The sequence below is a fragment of the Salvelinus sp. IW2-2015 genome, linkage group LG20 (genome assembly GCF_002910315.2).
Source record: "Salvelinus sp. IW2-2015 linkage group LG20, ASM291031v2, whole genome shotgun sequence".
Taxonomy (NCBI): domain Eukaryota; kingdom Metazoa; phylum Chordata; class Actinopteri; order Salmoniformes; family Salmonidae; genus Salvelinus; species Salvelinus sp. IW2-2015.
Genome location: NC_036860.1, coordinates 79,245,907 through 79,269,045, shown reverse-complemented (window position 1 = coordinate 79,269,045; position 23,139 = coordinate 79,245,907). Strand labels below are relative to the sequence as shown.

The 23,139-nt window shown below is 43.3% G+C and overlaps 1 protein-coding gene across 4 annotated transcripts; it reads left to right on the top strand.

Moving 5' to 3' along the window:
* The first annotated feature begins 7,821 nt into the window (after nucleotides 1-7,821).
* On the top strand, nucleotides 7,822-22,836 carry LOC111981885 (LIM domain-containing protein 2). 4 transcript variants are annotated; one of them, XM_024013375.3, is made up of 4 exons: nucleotides 7,822-8,031; nucleotides 18,510-18,554; nucleotides 18,885-19,021; nucleotides 19,100-22,836. In XM_024013375.3, exons 1-4 carry the CDS (start codon nucleotides 8,029-8,031, stop codon nucleotides 19,257-19,259), a joined length of 345 nt encoding a protein of 114 aa, XP_023869143.1. In that variant the 5' UTR covers nucleotides 7,822-8,028; the 3' UTR covers nucleotides 19,260-22,836. The 4 variants fall into 4 exon arrangements, with proteins under 4 accessions (XP_023869143.1, XP_023869144.1, XP_023869141.1 ...); XM_024013373.3 differs by lacking the exon at nucleotides 7,822-8,031 and adding an exon at nucleotides 15,448-16,725; XM_024013374.2 differs by lacking the exon at nucleotides 7,822-8,031 and adding an exon at nucleotides 16,770-18,412.
* Nucleotides 22,837-23,139: the final 303 nt, after the last annotated feature.

Here is a 23,139-nt window from a genome sequence, read left to right as displayed (position 1 = left end):
CCCTTTGCTTTCTCATCCAATGAGTTTTGAGGAGAGAGGACTCGAGGAGTATGCAATTGAGATTCTCCCTATGTGCCCATGTACACTTGTTAAAGGCACAGGGTGCATTTACACAGGCAGCTCCATTCAGATTTTTTTCTCTCACTAATTGGTCTTTGACCAATCAGATCAGCAATGAAAAAGAGCTATGTGAAAATATTTGATTGGTGATTGGTTAAAAGACCCAATTAATGCAAAAAAAATCATAATTGGGTTGCCTGTCTAAACGCAGCCTTAGTGTACAAAACCCCACCTACCTGGGGTGGAGTCTGCTACTTATTGGTCGCCACACACCTCAGTCAATGTAATCAACCAAATCACGTACACCTGAAAGAGGCGGGACTACCTCTTTAAATATCCCCACCTGCAATAACTATCCCCTTTCAAACCAAACCAGCAATGAACACTTACCCATAATGAAGCCATAAAGACCAAGCCTGTTTTAAATGTCCAAAGGCTACCATCTCCCTGTTTTCTTGAAGACCTACCCATTGTGTTAACTCCCACCCAGCCGAATCAGACTTTAAGCTGTTTTGTATGGTGCCAAAACCTGGGATGGAACACAATGGGGTGAGTGTAGCAGCATACCAAGCAGCCACCCCGGCCTACAAGTGGCCAATAAAGCAGCCTACAAGCGCCGTACCATATGGTCTCCTAAATGACCTGCCAATTGCTACCCGCAGGCTACCTGCTACCCCGCCGCAGGCTACCAGCTACACCCCGCCAAGGCGCTCTCCTTCCAGTGGTCAGTGTACCAAACCCCCAGAGCGCTCCTCCTCCAGCTAGTTGCAGCCTACAGTACATTCAGAAAGTATTCATACCCCTTGACCTATTCCACATTTAGTTGTTATTCAAAACAGGTGAGGATTTTTTTTCTACCATCTGAACATAATACCTCATGATGACAGGGAAAAAATATTTTAATTTATTTTGGCAAATGTATTGAAAATGAAATATAGAAATCTCATTTGCATAAGTTGTTGACACCCCTGAGTCAATACTTTGTAGAAGCACCTTTGGCACCGACTACAGCTGAGTCTTGCTGGGTAAGTCTCTAAGAGCTTTCTACACCTGGATTGTGCAACATTTACCTATATTCTCTTCAAAATTCTTCGAGCTCTGTCAAATTGGTTTTCAGGTCTTGCCATAGATTTTCAAGTAGATTTAAGTCAAAACTTTAGCTCGGCCACTCTGGAACAGTCACTGTCTTATTGGTAAGCAACTCCAGTGTAGATTTGGCCTTGTTTTTAGATTATTGTCCTGCTGAAAGGTGAATTCATCTCCCAGGGTCTTGTGGAACGCAGACTGAACCAGATTTTCCTCTAGGATTTTGCCTGTGCTTAGCTCAGTCATAAAGGATTGGTGTCCCGTCTGCGGGACAGTTGAGCTAACGTAGGCTAATGTGATTAGCATGAGGTTGTAAGTAACAAGAGAATTTCCCAGGACGTAGACATATCTGATATTGGCAGAAAGCTTAAATTATTGTTAATCTAACTGCACTGTCCAATTTACAGTAGCTATTACAGTGAAATAATAACATACTATTGTTTGAGGAGCGTGCACAGTTCTGAACTTGAAAATGTATTAAAAAAACAATTAGGCACATTTGGGCAGTCTTGATACAACATTTTGAAAATAAATACAATAGTTCATTGGATCAGTCAAAAACTTTGCACATATACTGCTGCCAACTACTGTCCAAAATCTAAATTGCGCCTGGACTGGAATAATACATTATGGCCTTTCTCTTGCATTTCAAAGATGATGGTTAAAAAAAAAAATGTAACATGTTTTTTCTTTGTATTATCTTTTACCAGATCTAATGTGTTATATTCTCCTACATTAATTTAACATTTCCAAACTTCAGTGTTTCCTTTCAAATGGTATCAAGAATATGCATATCCTTACTTCAGGTCCTGAGCTACAGGCAGTTAGATTTGGGTATGTAATTTTAGGTGAGAATGTAAAAAAAGGGTCCGATCCTCACGATGACAAGCATACCCATACGATGATGCAGCCACCACTATGCTTGAACATATGGCGTGGTACTTGCTAAAGTATTGGATTTTCCTCAAACATAACACTTTGTATTCAAAACAAAGTTAATTAGTTTGCCACTTTTTTTTTGCTGTATTACTTTAGTGCCTTGTTGCAAACAGGATGCATGTTTTGGAATATTGTTTTATTCTCTACAGGCTTCCTTCTCTAAACTGTCAATTAGGGTTAGTATTGTGGAGAAACTACAATGTTGTTGATCCATCTATAGTTTCTTCTATCAAACCCATTATACTCTGGAACTGTTTTATAGTCACCGTTGGCTTCATGGTGAAATCTCTGAGTTGTTTCCTTCCTCTCAGGCAACTGATTGGGAAGGACACCTGTATCTTTGCAGTGACTGCTGTGTATTGATACCGTCCAAAGTATACAGGTTGATCCAGAGCATCCCAAACATGCTCAATGGGAAACATGTCTGGTGAGTATGCAGGCCGTGGAAGAACTGTGACATTATAAGCTTCCAGGAATTGTGTACAGATCCTTGTGACATGGGGCTGTGTATTATCATGCTGAAACATGAGGGTGATGGCGGCGGATGAATGGCACAACAATGGGCCTCAGGATTGTCATTCAAATTGCCATCAATAAAATGCAATTGTGTTCGTTATGCCTACCCAAACCACAACCGCCGCAATGGGGTACTCTGTTCACAACGTTGACATCAGCAAACTGCTCAACCACATAATGTCATACACGTGGTCTGCGGTTGTAAGGCCGGTTGGACGTATTGCCAAATTCTCTCAAAACGACAAGAGAGAAAATTGAGAGAGAAAGAATTAGAGGGAGCATACTTAAATTCACAAAGGACACCGAACGAGACAGGAGAAATACTCCAGATATAACAGACTGAACCTAGCCCCCCGACACAAACTATTGCAGCATAAATACTGGAGGCTGACGCAGTAGGGGTTGGGAGACACCTTGGCCCTTTCCGTGGGGATCGTCGAACAGGCAGGATATAACCCCACCCACTTTGCCAAAGCACAGCCCCCACACCACTAGAGGGATACGTTCAACCACCAACTTACCATCCTGAGACAAGGCCGAGTATAGCCCACAAAGATCTTCCCCCCGGCACGAACCCGAGGGGGGCGCCAACCCGGACAGGAAGATCATGTCAGTGACTCAACCCACTCAAGTGATGCATGGAAGTGCACCAGTAAGCCAGTGATGCAGCCACCGTAATAGGGTTAGAGGCAGAGAATCCCAGTGGAGAGATGGGAACCGGCCAGGCAGAGACAGCAAGGGCGGTTCGTCGCTCCAGTGCCTTTCTGTTCAGCTTCACACCCCTCGGCCAGACTTACTGAAGAGATGAGTCTTCAATAAAGACTTAAAGGTCAAGACAGTCTGCATCTTTGACAAGGATAGGCAGACCATTCCATAAAATTGAAGCTCTATAGGAGAAAGCCCTGCCTCCAGCTGTTTACTTAGAAATTCTAGGGACAGTAAGGAGGCCTGTGTCTTGTGACCGTAGCGTACCTGTAGGTATGTATGGCAGGACCAAATTGTAAAGGTAGGTAGGAGCAAGCCCATGTAATGCTTTGTAGGTTAGCAGTAAAACCTTGAAATCAGCCCTAGCCTTAACAGGAAGCCAGTGTAGAGGCTAGCACTGGAGTAATATGATAAAAAATGTTGGTTCTAGTCAAGATTCTAGCAGCCGTGTTTAGCACTAACTGAAGTTTATTTAGTGCTTTATCCGGGTAGCCGGAAAGTAGCGCATTGCAGTAGTCTAATCTAGAAGTGACAAAAGCATGGATAAATTTTTCAGCATAGTTTTTGGACAGAAACTTTCAGATTTTTGCAATGTATCGAAGACGGAAAAAGGCTGTCCTTGAAATATTCTTGATATGTTCGTCAAAAGAGAGATCAGGGTCCAGAGTAACGCCGAGGTCCTTCAGTTTTTTTTGAGGTGACTGTACAACCATCAAGATTAAGTGTCAGATCCAACAGAAGATCTTTGTTTCTTGGGACCGAGAACTAGCATCTCTGTTTTGTCCGAGTTTAAAAGTAAAACATTTGTCGCTGTCCACTTATGTCTTAAACATTGGCTTCCAGGGTGGGTAATATTTGGGCTTCACCATGTTTCATTGAAATGTACGGCTGTGTCGTCCGCAAAGCAGTGAAAGTTAACATTGTTTCCAAATGACATCACCAAGAGGTAAAATAATAGTGGACATAAAACGGAACCTTGAGGAACACCGAAATGTACAGTTGATTTGTCAGAGGACAAACCATCCACAGAGACAAACATATCATTCCGACATAAGATCTAAACCAGGCCAGAACTTGTCCGTGTATACCAATTTGGGTTTCCAATCTCTCCAAAAGAATGTGGTGATCGATGGTATCAAAAGCAGCACTAAGGTCTAGGAGCACGAGGACAGATGCAGAGCCTTGGTCTGACGCCATTAAAAGGTAATTTACCACCTTCACGAGTCAGTCTCAGTACTATGATGGGGTCTAAAACCAGACTGAAGTGTTTAATATACATTGTTTGTCTTCAGGAAGGCAGTGAGTTGCTGCGCAACAGCTTTTTCTAACATTTTTGAGAGGAATGGGAGATTCGATAAGGCCAATCGTTTTTTATATTTTCTGGGTCAAGGTTTGGCTTTTTCAAGAGAGGCTTTATTACGGCCACTTTTAGTGAGTTTGGTACATATCCGGTGGATAGGGAGCCGCTTATTATATTCAACATAGGAGGGCCAAGCAAAGGAAGCAGCTCTTTCAGTAGTTTAGTTGGAATAGGGTCCAGTATGCAGCTTTAAGGTTTAGAGGCCAAGACTATTTTCATCAATGTGTCAAGAGATATAGTATTAAAAAACTTGAGTGTCTCTCTTGATCATAGGTCCTGGGAGTGTTGTGCAGACTCAGGACAACTGAGCTTTGGAGAAATACGCAGATTTAAAGAGGAGTCTAATGATCATAATCTTTTCGTCAAAGAAGTGTGCTCTTCAAGGATGAATCACGGTTTCAACTGTACCGGGCAGATGCTAGACAGTGTGTTTGGCGTTGTGTGGGTGAGCGGTTTGGTGATGTCAGCGTTGTGAACAGAGTGCCCCATAGTGGTGGTGTGGTTATGGTATGGGCAGGCATAAACTACGGACAATCTATGGATTTCCAGTTATGTGAAATCCATAGATTAGGGCCTAATTAATGTATTTCTATTATCTTATATCCTTATATGAACTGTAACTCAGTATAATCTTTGAAATTGTTGCATGTTGTGTTTATAGTTTTGTTCAGTGTATATCAAAAATGTACTTAATTTTTTTATGAATATTACTAACAGATTAAACTAATTTTGGCCAAGGGATCCACTGAATAAATTTAGAGGGTGTAATACAATGTTTATATTATTCATTTACAATGTATGTTCTTAACCCTGGGCAACATGGGCCTGGGAGGCTCACAGGAATATTGGTATCCACAGTTTTCCACCAATTATACATTTTTCAACTCAATACTTGTATTCCCCCTCCTCCCATTTTTTTTTACATTAATGCACTGTAATTTTGAACTGCTAAGTTTTCTCTCTTGTAGGATATTAGCTTTAAAACTGCAACAACAACAAAATCTCTTTGCCACATGACAATCTGTAGAATTTCAGGATATCAGCTTAAACTGCTAAATGTTCTCTCCGATGCCAAGAGATGGGCCTTTCAAATCTTCCTTCCATGTGCCTGAGACATGCGTTGTCTGGCCATTCACTGCCCGAAGTCATAGTAAAACTCCTTGTATGCTGTTGCCATCTCACTAGAGTTGTGTTCAGATTGTGGGGATCCCTGATGAATTTGCTAATATAAAGGGGTCCATGGCCCCAAAAAGTTTAAGAACCCCTGATTTAACCTATTGCTGTGCATACTTTTGCACTTTACTCGGTTGCTAATCGAATAGCATTGTAGCATCTAAACCCTTTTGTTCAAGTGGATTTAATTTAGTGCCCATGTCGATAAGCTTTGCAGAGCTACCCATGGCTTTACCTCCCACCCGTCCTTTTATTTTGCATTTAGAAAAGACAACCCCATCCTATGAACCTAAATGTCACTCTTGTCCTTTCAGCTCTTTTGTTCAGCTCCGTGAGATTGAGAAGTTGGCCAAAGATATTCTGGTGGACTCATCAGTGTGGTTCAGGGAGACAGAGGTAAGAGCCGTGGCTCTTCTGATTGCAAATTCTACCAGATTATGTAGTGAGTCATTCACTGCACTGGATGGCTCCAGCAAAACCCTTGGTGACAGACTCCTCACTGAAGTAACTAAACACCCCACTGCTGTGCTTTCTGAAGATTGTATGTAAGTTATAGTCAATGGTGCACTAATACCAATACTCAGTATTCAAATACAGGGTGAAAAACTAGCTGGATGGATGACAGGAAAAAGGTGGTGGACACGGGCTGCTTCTGCTTTTACTAAGTGACATTCATGTTTGTTTACAAAGACCTTATGCGTAAAGTACCAGTTTTTATTTTCATCGTACCAGTAACTCTTTCTTAATGCAGCCACACAACACCTTACATACAATCTATCTGATACTCATCGAGCCAACATCAATGTGTTACGTGCAATACTATTGCAGGTATTGCCATAGACCTGCAGGGTCTTCAGACTTGAGTCTCCTCAAAAACAGTTAGTTAGAGCGTACAGTATGTCTGATACTGAAAGTAATGTGTGTACAGGCCACTGGGCTCTGGTATAAAACATTGTAAATGATCCCACACCACCAACAACAACCATAATGCAATCACAATAACCCCCCACTAGATGGTAGGTGTTTTCCAGTCTCAAGAGTAACAACRCCAACKCTTTTCTCTCYGTACAGAATAGRCTATACACCATCCCCCACTTAGACCCACACWRCCTTCTACTTCTAGTGTGYTGAAGGCCTCTCAACATCTGTTTTCAATAACTGGACTCTGGGTCACCCTTGACTCCACACAAAATGCACTTACATGGACCTAACAGTTAATGAAGACGTCAGCAGAAAACGACACAGCCATTTCACACTTAACTCTTTAGTCTTTTTTTTATTACCATACACAACCAATTGCTTTCATGGTATTTTAAGCGCTACTATTATCATGCTCAACTTTTGCATGTATGTCATATTTAAACACAGGTTCCCATCACAAAGCCAACTGTTGGAAAGACTGGGCATAACAGACTTGTGCTGTGAATGTTAGTTACGCTGAGCAGGAATTAAGGGTTGTGTGCTATTCTTCGAGCTATTACAAATTATTTGAATTCGGCAGGATTTCTCAGCCTCTTAAATGTGGAACTTGTTCTATGCTGGACCACAGGCCAAAGAGTGGTTCATACCTACCTACCCAGACATAAACCTCAGTCACTGGACTTTGGACAGAAATGTGCTGAGACTTGTTACATGTACAGTGCACTTTGTGTTCTTTGTCATCTGCAGCACACAAAACATTAGTGGCAGTGCAGTCAGACTGTGTAGATTAGTCGAAAGGTGTTTCCCCATGTACTGTATGTATTGATTTGTTAATATATTTTTTAAAGAGTCGAAAGCTGCTTTTTTTTAACCCTGTCAGCAAAAGGGATGACAATTAGTTGTGATGTATGCATATTCATGTGTTAGTTTCTTTTTTATTTTAAACCTAGGACTGATTTACACTGTTAATCTTTTTTGAATCCCTTTTTCAAAAGAATTACCGTTTCAGTACAGGGAGGTGGGTTAAGAGAGCGGGGTGGGGTGAAGGAGAGAGACCCGGGGGGCGACTAGAACCAATAGCGTGCAACATCCTGCTAATATAAAGAACAAAAAAAAACGACTCTCGAAAAACAAGAGCAGGGGAGCCAAGCTGAGGTAACTCGCCGGGTCTGTAGGAAGAATCCTGACAGCAGAAATCGGGGAAACGAATGAGAAAGCAATCGATCACCAAATTGTCTTTGTATTTAAACGTTGACTAAAGTACACAGATGGTAAGTGCTTCTCGGCCATTTCTCGCGGTTCTTGTACAGAGATGGCTAGCTAGCGACAGCATAACCTCTCTCCCCCCTCCCTCTCCTTTTGTGATGAGGTGATGTCCACTCGATGCTAACTCGCTAGCTACCAAGGTTGCTAGCCACCCATTCCGTTTTTTGGTGGAATGACTCATGTTTACCCCTCTGTTCTGTTTTTAAATTGTGCAACAACGTGCAATGTAACGCTATTTTATTGCACTGTGCCAACTTGCCATCTCTGATAATTTTTTTGTTGCACGCTAATTAATCAATCCGGCATTATGTACGGCATTGTGCAGCTACCCAGCATTTCACTCAAAATGAGCTCATCTCGAACGATACATATTTACTGGTTACGTTAGTTTGCGAGCTAGCGCAATAGCGGAACACTATTTTCACTGGTTGAGGCTTTGTTTTATGTTTTGCCTTAAGTGAAGCTTTAAACAGTCCTATTGTCTGTGTTTTAGGTAAAAGTGCACTTGTTTAACTTTAGTTTGATCATTCTGATGTAGAATCAGAAGGAAATGTGCACTGTCGATCGACTTTGTTGGTTTTCTCAATAGATTGTGGCTGTGCATAGTATAAATGTTTTTACTTTGACCATTTATTAAGTTTACGCCTGCCAATCATATACATATACATCACCCAGTTTGGCTTCAGAAGCGCTCTCTGGCTGGCTGATGACAATCTTAATGTCTACGTACTGTTATTACCTAATCATGCCAGCCATTATTTGGTGCACAGAACCTGGCGTCTCTCCCTGTTACATAAAAGGCTCTGGAAGGGATTCTGGTGTGGTAGGCGCAAGGCGGTTGTTAGAACTGGAAAGCAATGAGCCGACCGCATCATTGCAAGCCAACGCTGTGTCATGGTGAACGGTATTAGCCTAGAAATGCATCAATTATATCATGTATTGATTTATTGTAACACCCCTGTGAATTATCTGGCTCCCTGCGAGCTCATGACAGTAGCAGCATGGCCCAGCACTAGCAGAGTGGGTAAAGTACCTGTTTCAAATGGTCTTCTCGTCCATTCCCGCATAATGTTCTCCAAGTTGAGACCTTGGAGAACACATTTACAGCGCTATCTGCGGTCTTGCCAGACCAGCTCTCTATCAAATCAAGACGCCGATCTCCGTAATTACTGCCTTGGCATGTGATAATTTTCGTTTACCGCCACTTTGTGGGTACAGACTGGGGATCTGTAGATGTGCTGTCTGTAATTTTGGCCCAGTGTTTGCGGAGGATTGACGCATGGTTTGAAGACAGATTTACGTCAATGCTGGCGGATTTGTGGGGCAAACTTCTGTGGTGAGACGACGTTTGTTCTGAGTGATTGACTACTGCGCGGAGAGAAGCTGGTTTCACTGTCTACGTTGAACGTGCCAAGACTGTTTACTTGTATTCACACCTAGGCTGCATTGAGAATTGCACCTGCAGTTTGCTTGAAATATTTCCATTGTACAGCCATATGCACCATTGCCCAATGATTCGTCAAAAGGCACATACGGCCTCTGTCTGTCAGAGCGGAGGGGAGGCTTTGGTCACAATGTAAAATATGTTCATTACATTACATGCAGGTCCAATTTAAGTGACCATATAGTGCTTCCTTTACACAACTATGGGAAATGTTTACACTTTCTTTTGAGTTTACAGCTCCAAATGCACTTCATTGAGCTTTCCTCCATAGCTGGCGGGTCCTCATGGTGTCAGATTTTTTTTTACAGACGTCAGAGACGGTCTGTTGGGATGGTGTAGCTGACAGTACCTTACTACAGTCATTGGACAAGGAGTGCAAAAAGAGAACGGTCAGGTGCTGTATGTTTTAGGTGCAGATCAATGGAGGGTGTGAATGGGAGATGCATCCAGCAGTTGTGTGCTAGATAGAAGAGGACTATGAATGAGTAAAGGTAGGTAGCCAAAGCTGCCCAGTTGGTTATGGCCATTTTAGCTAGCCTAAGGGCGCTTTTTAAATTATTCATAGTTTTTGATACCTCAGTCTTTGAGTCGGGGTATCATTGAACAATAGCCTGACATTAGATAAACTAAAACATGGCATAATGACAAATGCCATTCCCTTGTAGATTGCGTTTTTAAAAATTAATGTTTTTTGAAACATTTGATTCAGTCATTAGCGCACTTAGCGCATTTAGCGCACTTGGGTAGTAGTCCCAAATATAGTTAACTAGCAATGAACCATAGTCGGGAAATAAACATGTCTGAAATAAGCCAATCATTGTTTTTAATGCCCTGGAGGGATGTAAGACTTCATTCACACAGCATTATGGGATTTATCCCAACCGTTTCCGCCCCAAACTTTTCCGCTCCTGTCTTTATTATTGTGACATGGAAGCCTCTTGAACAAACTTCCTAAATGGCACTAACGGTTCATTGTGTTTAAACCTGCTCTATTGTATKGTTGCTTGTTGTGAATAACACTTTTTTTTTTTTAGATGCACACTGAACAGACGTTTATACGTTTCCATCGGTTAGATAACCTTCCTATTGGCTGTTCTTACAATGCTGTCTCTTATACACATCTAGATGTGTATAAGAGACAGACCTAGTACCAAGCAATTGCAATCACATTGGGAGGACCCAAGGACAAACTGTACACACTGCCCTGGAAAAAATTTAACATTTTCCACAGCAACCTCGCCTCACGTGAGAATGAAGCAGCAAAGTGTCTACATGTGCAGTATATACTGTGGGCAACCTGGTTTACTGAGGAATGCCTACTGCATCACACACCACCCACTTTTCATATCTTGGGATGCGTAGGCTTAAAAGTTCATGCTTTTGTCTCCTGCCTCTGCTGTCACACCGCCTGACACACCTTCTGCCCCCTTTGCCTGTTATCTTACGCTGTAGTTGTGAAATCTCCCATGTTTTGTGAAATTCCAATGGAATGGTAGACTTCAGATTTGCATGTGTTTTGGTCAAAGCGATGGGACCCGTCTTCCTGAATTCCTGTCCCTCCACAGGCTTTGGTTGCGCAACTTTTTCTTCTGTGCGGTACGCTGTATCAGGTCTGAGGTTTGACGCTGAGGGATGTTTTTTGAGTGACTTCATTAAATGCATGATCAGCGGCTTCTCGCTGGGTCACTACATGCTAAAGTCAATAGAGCGCAATATTGTTAAAGGCTGACCTCGAGCCAAAGGTTGTGGGTTCAAATCTCAGATTAAACATTTCTCGTTCACCTTTTTGAGACGGGATGTCCGTAAAATGTTTGGTTATGCCAGTGGGAATGTGTGAAAGCTGAGTAGATGTTATTCAGAGGTTTTCCTTAGGCCATCTTGACCCCTGTTTTTCAGTCTCAGCTGTTACCTCCCTAGACAGGTTTCACATCCGTGATTATGGCATTGAGGCTCTCTGTCACTAGTCATATAAGGACAACCTCTCTCACCGCAGCCTCACAGGAAATGGCCTCCCCTGACGTGTGTAAGTGAAGAAAGACTTTTCAACTGACAGAGGTCGGAAAGAAACCTGCTAATTTAGTGGTTTTACAGCCTCGATACTGCCTCGATACTGCTTCACTTATTTGTTAGCTGAGGCTTGTTCATTGCACATGGTGGCCTTGTTTCAGATCCACCTGTGACCAAAAAAGTCCACTGACTTTCCCTTCTCACCCCAGTACCATCCATCTCTAGCTAGTTAGCTGTGAAATCGCCTTAACGTACTGCACTATCAATTTAGGTGTTTACAATCTCACCATGTTTAACCTGCAGATCGATGTGCCTCAGAGTGGAGACTGACATTCACAACGGCAGATATACAGTGCAAAAGTTGTCCATGCTTCGTCAATGGGTCACGCGTCCGATTCTGGGACAAGGAGTGCTCTCCTTCAAGGAGTGACTAGGAGTCTATTTGGCTCCAGTAAAAAAAAAAAAKGAATTGGCACGAATGGCTCATTTGACAGGTGTAGACCTTACAGTGAAATGCCTACTTACAAGTCCCTAACCAACAGTGCGGTTTAAATAAAATGTTAAAAATACAGATAATAAATAAAACTAACAAGTAATTAAAGAGCAGCTGTAAAATAACAATAGCGAGACTATATATAGGGGGGGGTACCGGTACAGAGTCAATGTGCGGGGGCACCGGTTAGTTGAGGTAATATGTACATGTAGGTAGAGCTAGTAAAGTGACTATGCATAGAAGATAAGAGTAGCAGCGGTGTAAAAGAAGGGGGGGGGGGGGGCAATGCAAGTAGTCTGGGTAGTCATTTGAGTAGATGTTCAGGAGTCTTATGGCTTGGGGGTAGAAGCTGTTTAGAAGCCTCTTGGGCCTAGACCTGGCGCTCCGGTACCGCTTGCTGTGCAGTAGCAGAGAGAACAGTCTATGACTAGGGTGGCTGGACTCTTTGACTATTTTTAGGGCCTTCCTCTCACACTGCCTTGTATAGAGGTCCTGGATGGCAGGAAGCTTCGCCCGGTGATGTACTGGGCCATACACACTACCCTCTGTAGTGCCTTGCGGTCATAGGCCGAGTAGTTGCCATACCAGGCAGTGATGCAACCAGTCAGGATGCTCTCAATGGTGCAGCTGTAGAACCTTATGAGGATCTGAGGACCCGTGCCAAATCTTTTCAGTCTTCTGAGGGGGAATAGGTTTTGTCATGCCCTCTTCACGACTGTCTTGGTGTGCTTGGACCATGTTAGTTTGTTGGTGATGTGGACACCAAGGAACTTGAAGCTCTCGACCTGCTAAACTGCAGCCCAGRCGATGAGAACGGGGGGTGTGCTCGGCTCTCATTTTCCTGTAGTCCTCAATCATCTCCTTTGTCTTGATCACGTTGAGGGAGAGGTTGTTGTCCTGGCACCACAAGGCCATGTCTCTGACCTTCTCCCTATAGGCTGTCTCGTCGTTGTCAGTGATCAGGCCTACCATTGTTGTGCCTGGCCACGCAGTCATGAGTGAACAGGGAGTACAGGAGGGGACTGAGCACGCACCCCTGAGGGGCCCCTGTGTTGAGGATCAGCTTGGTGGATGTGTTGTTACCTACCCTTATTACCTGGGGGTGGCCCGTCAGGAAGTCCAGGATCCAGTTGCAAAGGGAGGTGTTTAGTCCCAGGGTCCTTAGCTTATTGATGAGCTTTGAGGGCACTACGGTATTGAACGCTGTGCTGTAGTCAATGAATAGCATTCTCACGTAGGTGTTCCTTTTGTCCAGTGTGGAGTGCATTAGAGGTTGGGCCGGTATGCAAATTGGAGTGGGTCTAGGGTTTCTGGGATGTTAGTGTTGATGTGAGCCATGTCCAGCCTTTCAAAGAACTTCATGGCTACAGACGTGAGTGCTACGGGTCTGTAGTCATTTAGGAAAGTTGCCTTGGTGTTCTTGGGCACAGGCACTATGGTGGTCTGCTTAAAACATGTTGGTATTACACACGCGGACAGGGAGAGGTTAAATGTCAGTAAAGACACTTGCCAGTTGGTCAGCGCATGCTCGCAGTACACATCCTGGTAATCTGTCTGGCCATGCGGCCTTGTGAATGATGACCTGTCTAAAGGTCTTACTCACATCAGCTGCGGAGCGCATGATCAGTCTTCTGCAACAGCTGGTGCTCTCATGCATGTTTCAGTGCCATTTGCCTCGCAGCGAGCATAAAGTAGTTTAGCTCGTGTCACTGGGCAGCTCTCGACTGTGCTTCCCTTTGTAGTCTGTAATGGTTTGAAAGTCCTGCCACATCTGACGAGCGTCAGAGCCGGTGTACTACGATTCAATCATAGTCCTGTATTGACGCTTTGCCTGTTTGATGGTTTGTCGGCAGGCATAGCAGGATTTCATAAGCTTCTGGGGGTAGAGTCCCACTCCTTGAAAGTGGCAGCTTTAGCTCAGTGCGGATGTTGCCTGTAATCCATGGCTTCAGGTTGGGGTATGTACGTACGGTCACTGTGGGGACGACGTCATTGATGCACTTATTGATGAATCCAATGACTGATGTAGTGTATTCCTCAATGCCATTGGAGGAATCCCGGAACATATTCCAGTCTGTGCTAGCAAAACTCCTGTAGCTTAGCATCTGCTTCATCTGACCACTTTTTACATTTTTATTGATCTAGTCACTGGTGCTTTCTGCTTCTTCTTTTTTCCCCCTCTGGTTGCACATTTAACATGCTGATAGAAATTTGGTAGGACGGATTTAAGTTTCCCTGCTTTAAAGTCCCCGGCTACTAGGAGCGCTGCCTCTGGGTGAGCTTTTTTCTTGTTTGCTTATGACGGAATACAGCTCATTCAATGCTGTCTTAGTGCCAGCCTCTGACTGTGGTGGTATATAAACAGCTGTGAAAAATACAGACAAACTCTCTAGGTAGATAGTGTGGTCTACAGCTTATCATGAGATACTCTACCTCAGGCAAGCAATAGCTCGAGACTTCCTTAGATATCGTGCACCAGCTGTTATTTACAAAAATACAAAGTACGCCGCCCCTTCTTACCAGACGCCGCTGTTCTATCCTGCCGGTACAGCGTATAACTAGCCAGCTGTATGTTGATGGTGTCGTCGTTCAGCCATTACTCCATGAAGTATAAGATGTTAGTTTTAATGTCCCGTTGGTAGTTTAATCTTCAGCGTAACTCGTCGATTTTATTCTCCAGAGATTGCACGTTTGCTAGCAGAATGGAAGGAAGTGGGGGTTTATTCGATCGCCTACAAATTCTCAGAAGGCAGTCTGCCCTTTGGCCACCTTCTCTGCCTCTTCATGCAAATCACGGGGATCTGGACCTGTTCCCGAGGAAAGCAGTATATTGTTCGCGTCGGGCTTGTCAGAATCGTTAAAGGGGYAAAAAAGGATTCTGCCTGTCCATGCTGAGTAATCGTGGTCCTGATGTCCAGTTCTTTTCGGTCATAAGAGACTAGTGGGAACATTATGTACTAAATAAAAAAAGCAAGCAAACTAACAAAATAAACAATTGGTTGGGGGGATGTATAACGTCTACCATTTTTTTCATGGCGCCGTTCACCCATTCTGAATATAACATTCAGAATGGGTGGCCCTTTAATTAACAGGCTGGTGTAGTCGTAGTGCATTTTTACTGTTTATTTTCCATCCCTCGGTCTCATCAAGGGGTGCAGGTCAGCGTTCTAAAAATAAGATGCGCAGAGAGACTAACTGAAATTAATGGCCACTGACTTCTTTCAACATCTAGGGCCAGTTTCACTACTATGTGTACGTTACCGTAAGAACACTAGGTGATCTCTCGCTCCGTGTGTGTGTGTGTCACACAGCCTGGGGTGAAAAGTTAGGAAAAGGAAAAGTTAAGGAAACTTACCAGCACCAAGTCCCTTAGCCTTTCTACTCTAGATGGAAACATTGATGTCCCATGACTGTTAATATTCCTGACTGTAGCTGTAACCTTTCTAAAAGGGGCAGATTTAGGCTAGTTCTCTGTATAAACATACCCTAATATTGGACAGAGGTCTGGCTTATGCTTTCTAACGCTGACCGTTTCAAAGTTGTAAATGGAATTCATAGACGATGCTTACCCGTGCAAGCACGCACTTGATGCTCCCAACCCTTCCCTCAATACTTTTATTAGGGAAGAGCTAGCCCCAGTGTGGTTTCCCTGGGCCTGAACAGACATCCCCTGGTGAAGGCCTCTTTCTTCGAAGRAGGTTGCTGTCACCCACAGACCCCCTGCCATTGTTGGGGTGGTCTGAGCTCCAGGGGAACAGGCAATGGGATTTATCATTGTAATGAGATTAGGAGCTCCTCATCAGAGAGGGAGAGTCTCAACCTGATCTGACTGTGGGTGTAGCACAGCAGGGCCTAACTGCTGCATGGAAGAATCTCAAATGCAGTAAGTGTGGCCTACCTGAAACTCAAACAGAGATGTGGTGTGAATAAATGACAGGTAAGAGACTGAATTTTAATGTTGCTAACGGTGGGAGCCTGATCTAGCAAAAGTTATTTTCTCTCTGGCTGGAGACTTTAGTAAGTGGTTCCAACTTCAAACTAATCTAAATGGGTACACCAAATTGTAATTGAATTACCATGTGTTAATCTAATGGGAAGGCTGCATCTAGCCTACTGTTTTTGAGCACATTTAGTTGTGAGCATGGTTGGCACACCACAATGTTCATATTGTCCCTCTGTCCTTCTCACCATTTAAGGAGAGGTTTGGTCTGTGCACACATCATTCCCTGTGGTAGTTATCTGCTGTAATCAGCCTGTGCTCTAAGCCCAGTGGGGGGCAGTTAGCTGTAGCAGGCTCCCCACAGGGACTCTTAAAGTATGTGTCATCACTACTTCCTGCCACAACGTCAGTTTTTGGTCGGCTGTCAGTGGCGTGTCTTCATGTACAAATAAGGCAAAAGAAGACAGATGGCACCAGCCATGTAGAAGCCTTCCAGGACTGACTGCCTGCCTGCCATGGAATCTATTCTTGTTTTCATTATCTTTTAGTGGCTATGGCGATTCTGGGCTTCAGTTTTATCTTGTGCAGCCTGAATTGGTGATTAACTTTTCTGTAAGGTACTGTACGTTGCATGCTGTGCTAAAACAGGAAACCATTGCCTTTTTGAAGCAGTTTATTTATCTTATGACATATGAGGCTCCTGTTGAGTGTTACTCATGGTTGCTCTCTTGTTGCAACAGGAAGTTAGTTTACCATGCAGCCAACCAAGCAGTGCACCCTGTACCCTACCCAAATATGAGAATGAAGGAGACTTGGTGAGGAGGAAGATGGTCCGGATGGTGATTGCATCTACAGGAAGTTGCAGTCCCTCCATCAGACATTCCGTTCTCACAAACTAGGGCAACACCCCAGCTTCCTCAGTCATTCAGTTTAAAGATATCTGACATGATTTTCACATCAGGGTTCAGTAGTGAGTGGGCGACAGTTACGCCAATGCAAAAATTACTCATTTGATCATTTCAATTTAAGACTACCAATTGGATTCCCAAAGTCTCTGGTAACTGTATCTGTGCACATGCTAGGTGATGTGTAAGGGCTTTTGGGGAGCTCTTCTTTGACCCTAATGGCTGCCAGTTGTGAAGTGCAACATGATTGAATCAGTGGCTGATGGGTTTCACACTCAACCGCTTGTAACGGCTCAACATTATTTCAGTTTAATGGAGTTTTTCGGGCCGTTCCAACGTATTCTAATTGAGCAGACCAATGAGGAGCTGGATTTGTAGTGAACAACCCATTTCCCTGTGGATCAGTGCTCTGTGTCCTCTCCCCTTCAATGTGTGTGAATGTTGCCGAAATGTCCCTTTCTGCTGCACAGGCTTCATGAAAGGGCTGTGGCGAGAATGTGGCGGCGCACAGTTGTCTGTCAAATGAGGAGTAACCCTCTGACTACTACCACCAATCTCCTTACATAACAGTCAGGGTTTAGATGTCTGCAGTGGACTTTCCCAGAGAGCAGTCTGGCCTGCACACAAGCGGACACAGCCTTTTCAGTGCGTCTGCCTAAATGCGTGTGTCTGTGTGTCTGTCTGCTAATTGACCTGCTAGTCCAGCTTCAGGGCGTGGACGTCAATGTGGAGAAATTGCTGAAGCCTGTCGGTCACATAGTTTTGAAGTATAGTTCTTCACCYGGCGTGTTGGGAGCCAGGTGTGACKGCTMWGYCCAATTGCTTGACCCWTGTCTGTCCTGTGGACGTTRAGACTTTTGTGACCTAGTTTCAAACCAACTCTAAGCCACTCCACAATGATCTGCTAGGTCAACATCTGTTAGCAATATGGCAGACAATATGATACCTATCCTGCCCTCATGGGTTTTGACAGGGAGTCAGTGCCAACAGTAGGGTCTAGGAGTTCATGTTTGTGTATTTTGAAAGTAACTTGTTTGTGTACGGTATAATGCAGTTGTCATGGATAGGAATGAGTGTTCAGGGTCTCTCTGTAGAGTCAAGTTGAAGCAGGAAGTCCATGGATGTTGTGTCAGAGCATAGGGCTTTGGAGCCACGAGTAGAGACATGAGACAGGCCTCCATTACATAAGGCCTTTAGTTCTATAGACCTGAATGGTGCTCTCTGTAAAGGCCAAGCTCTCACACTGAACTGTTGTAAGGTTTGTGAACAAATGTTTTTTTATTGACTTGAAGTTGTACATCAGAATTCCAGCTTAGTGATTTAGTGTAACACTGGCATTMGTTGCTTTCTTAAACCGCTGTGCTMTGTGCAAGTCGAGAGCATCCTAKGYATGTCCGTAACATCACGCTTGGGGTTAATATTTGAAATGGTTGTGCTACCCTATGTGTGTTCAGTGTACCTACTCACATGTCCAGACAGAAGGTAGCTGACCTGCCCTCTGGGGAGTACAGTACACTGACAGATGGAGCTGCCGGGAGGGAGGGAGAGAGCGGGAGTGGGGAAACTACTGAGATGAAAGAAGGATATTATGGACACGGTATTGTCAATATAACAGGGGAAATCCTGAATGCTCACACTTCTGTTGTAATAACACTAAATAGGAAAGTACTGAGGTTTACTCATTTTTATTCCAGGACAACAGAAATGCCCCTGAAGATAAACCTGTCCAGCGCTCCAAAGTAAATATACCTCCATTATCACCCCCCCCCTCCTTTGTCCCGGTTTCAACCCAGTAGGACATTATCTTTTAATCACTATCCTTCTCCATTACCTGTCCGTCTGGCCCAGTGCGTCTCACCCTACTGACCTTTACTCAGATGTCATTTAAACGTCATGCATAATGGGACCCCAGTTTATATACCAGTATATGTTTTCACATACACTCAACAGCAACTCCATTCGAGAGATTGGTTATCGACAACTGAGCAAGTTGAGATGATGCTGCATTTATCCATTGAAACACATGTTTGAAGCCATAGTAACGGTGTGGTTTTTGTTCATGTGCGTAGTCCTTCAGCTTCAAGACACCGAGGGAGGTGTGRTCGTCATGTGAGAAGACCGTCTACCCCATGGAGAGATTGGTGGCTAACAACCTGATATTRCACTCGGCCTGTTTCTGCTGCAAACACTGCAACACCAAACTCAGGTGAGACTCTCTCACTCACTCACTCCATATCAGACTGTGTTGTTCTTTTGTTTATATTCTGCCCCTCCCTCCCTGCAGCCTGGGCACATTTGCTGCCCTTTCGGGTGATTTCTACTGCAAGCCGCACTTCCAGCAGCTCTTCAAGAGCAAAGGCAACTATGATGAGGGCTTTGGCCGCAAGCAGCACAAGGAGCTTTGGACCTCCAAGGAGGGAGAGAACATAACAAAGACTGCGTAGCCACGCCTGTCTGTCCCAACCCTTCTCCCACGGGAAAGGCTATACGGACACTCCTGACCTGCAAACCCACTTTTATTTTCAGAATTGGTAACGGTCGGGGTTAGTTTTAGATTTTGGGTAGTTTTGCAGGTCAGCAGTATCCTGCTGGTATTTCCCATCTCATCCCCAAAGCTGCCTCTTCTCCACCTCCAACATGTCATAAAGAGCACCAACATGTCATGAGGGGAGCAGTCAACGCTCCTGTGCGCTCGCTCCACATCATGGAAGACAGACACACCCACTATGACTGGCCAGTCACGCCCCTGTTGCTCGACATTTTATTTAGTGGGGTGTTTATTACTTTCATTTGGTTTTAGTATCATTTTACATTTGCTCTTCTGAAATTGTTGATTGGGACCAAACTGCTTATTCACAAACCAGTGGTATGTTTTTGCTGTCTGCGGACTACATTATCATTGTTTTCTTGTTTATTTTTCGGATAAATTTGCACCCTTTTGACGCAACAGGCGCAAGGACCGTATGCTCAGGTGAACATATGGTTAGAGAAGCTGGAGTTCACTCTAAGCTGTAGTGCATACTCAGGTCAACCATACTGAGCTAGGTTCATTAGCAACTTTGTATTTTATGACCTCTTTTTAGTTCCATATAGTCAATTAAATCTAACACCAATTTTAACGACCAGTCCTCTGCATTGCGGTAGCACCGGCGGAAGCCAATTTGTGAGTTTGTCAGGGTTCACTTATCTGAGAAACAAACACGGTACTGTGAAACTGTCACACATTCTCTCTCTCTCTGGGTACAGTTAGTTGAATTCTGTCTTACTGTTCAAATGTTTTTTTGCTCCTATGATCTGAATGGCTGCTAGGTTTCAGTTCTGCATGTTTGTCCTGTATGAGTCTTAGCTGTCATACCTTTAGTCTGTACTGCCCTCCTGTGTTCTGGATGACTTTTTACAACTAATCCGCTTCATTGACTCTTAATCTCACTTTACTGGTTTTAAAATGCACTCTTTGCTCTGTTATTTGCTGGGTTTGACTGTCATGCGATAAGTTGCTCTCACTCGTAGAGGCTTTTTTGTCTTTATTCTGAATGAGAAGTATCTCATAGGTGTTTGTACATAGCTTGTGCTTAGTGAACATATCGCACTATACTGTGCACGTATGACCATGCATGTTAACCAGACAGGTCAATGTTTGATTGGCAGGGAATATAGCCTAACAGGAAACCACAACTGTCACGCTAATATCCCCTGCTGCTTCCTGTCCATGCAGAGCTGTCTGTTCATGTGCTAAGTTGGTGTGTAAAACTAAGCGGGACTTTTGGATCTTTCAAGACAACTGTGAACTCTGGTGGGGCAACAATGTCAAATCCTGATGTCTGTTATCTGCCAATTGGGAAAGTCAGCTCTAGAAAGAGGCCAGAGTTCCTGACGCAGAATTATGAGTTGGATGACCGTTTGGAGAAAAAAAATCCCATCCAGCTTTTTTATTTTTGAGTTCCCTGTTGCCTTGAATGCTTGAAAGTCAGAGAATTCCGTGTTCTGAATGCGGCAGAAATTCACATATGACTGGGATGTCCTGATGGGGCCACAAGTGAAATCACATAATGTAAAAAAAWATATATATATTATCTTGCTTCTCCAGTGACATCAGATCTGCGAACATAAATATATATATTTTTTTTGATAAATGCCACAGGGCTTTCTTGTCTCGACTGCATCACGTGATTCTGAGCAGAGGTGGTGGATTTGTGAAGATGGTTCACTTCAGGCTGTTTACCATTGGGGGAAAACGTCAGTTTCAGTCTGCTGAACGGGGTGGATCTCCCATCGACACCAATGTGATAGATAGCAGCTGCGTCTGGTCTACTTTATTGACTAATGTAACCAGAAAATGAGGGCGTGGGATGTCTCCCTGCTTCTTCATCTTTGATTTTGAGCACCAGGACCTAGTACTATATGAGGGGTGGGCGCTAACAGGGAATGTTGTTTGACCTAGGGCATGTTCAGGGGAATTCCTACGCAGTGCGTAAAGCCCAGGCCAACAGTGCCCTGAACCTCAGAGTAGCGCCTCCTGGTGGGAGAAGAGCGGTAGGAAATGCTTGAGTCAGTTCAGCAAATCCCAGTCAAGGCTTGAGATATTACATATCACACAATTGTCAATAAACACGTTTGCCCCCAGTAATTTCTTCTGTATGGCTTTTACTCATTTTTTAAAGATGTGGGAGTGGCCTCGGGATGAAACTGTTGTGCAACAGGTATTTTTAGGTTGGAATGTTCTAAAGCGACACCTGCTTTAGCCAACAAACTCAATAGACAAGATTTTATTTTCTTCATTCTTGCTTTGGAATGAGACTAAAGCCATTGAATTACATCATTTGGGAAGTATTCAATGCCACAACACTTGAATGACACAATGTATATTGTGATGGAAAGTTTACTGTGAATTATATACTGGGTAGTTCGAGCCCTGCATGCTGATTGGCTGAAAGCCGTGGTATATCAGACCGCATACCACAGGTATGACAAATCTATTTTTACTGATCTAATTACATTGGTAACCAGTTTATAATAGCAATAAGGCGCCTTGGGGGTTTGTGCTATGTTGGGCATATACCACACCTCGGGCTTCATTGCTTAATTAGAGCATGCTGTGCAGAATAGAAAATAAAATTTTACTTTTTGATAAGTAAAGCCTTAAAAATAAATGGCAAAAACCATGGCCCAACATTATTGCTTTTCAAAACAAATTTAATTTTTAATTTTTTTTGAGTGCACATACCTTTCTCCCTGTTCCAGCCTATCCCCTGTGAATGAAAATAATCCTTCTGCTTGTTTTCCACTTAGTCCTTGTGGTGGATATGAGTGGCTTAACTCAGCCAGAAGTTTACGTACCCGCTCATCCTCCACTCTCTTGAATGGTTTTCATTTTGTCATTACATTTCCTCAAGTTGTAAAGTTATCTATTTGTTTTTAAAATGTTGTAACGGTCCTCGAGATCACCCAGAATGCTTTGTAACCAAGAACATCATATCAAATAACACTGTGTCCGTATCGTCTGTTATGTGTGAGGGGTGTGCCAAGGTACAATGGCGTTATCCTGTGAATAAACATTCTTTGTATAGAGAAACAAACGGAAAGAAAGAAAGAAGGTACTTTTCCATACTGCGAGGAGGTTCAGGTCTATGAGAGCTGTGTGACTGTGTTCTGCGAGTCATGTAGTTGTGTGCAAAATTGGATGTAGACTTAACATTTATTTTTCAATGCAGGTGTCACTGTTGTCAATGTAAATGTATGCATTTAAAAACAAAAACATTCTGTGTAACTTGACCTGTGGATGGTGGCCTTACAAGCAAAAGGACGTTTTGGCTCTTACTCGTCTTTCACCTCTACTCTCTTCTTCTTTTGGATTATTACTCCAGTTAAATTGTGTTGTAGAAGAACATGATAATAATGTGATTTGTCCCAACCTACACATACACACAATCAAATGTATTTTGTTCAATCATTTTCTTTCAGTAGTTTATTTTAGTTTTTACATGCTTTTGGAAAAATAAATGAAGATGCTGGTGTTGATAAGTGAGGTGGTTGTCTTTATTACATGATGAGTAAATGCAGTGCATATTTGATACTAGTCATTTGTTGGGTAAATAGTAGGCCTTTTTTATGAGTATAGGAGCTAGTGTGTTTCATATATACTGTTATACTGTTAAATTTCCACTTTGAAATTTCAGACTTGATTTGACATTACATTTTTCATAAGGGAAAATCAAAGTTGAAATTTCATAGTGGAAATGACGAACTTCAGAATCCTTTTAAAATCTCAAATACACTAGACATTTTACATTTATCCTCCAACAGGGTGATCAAATTAAGATCCTA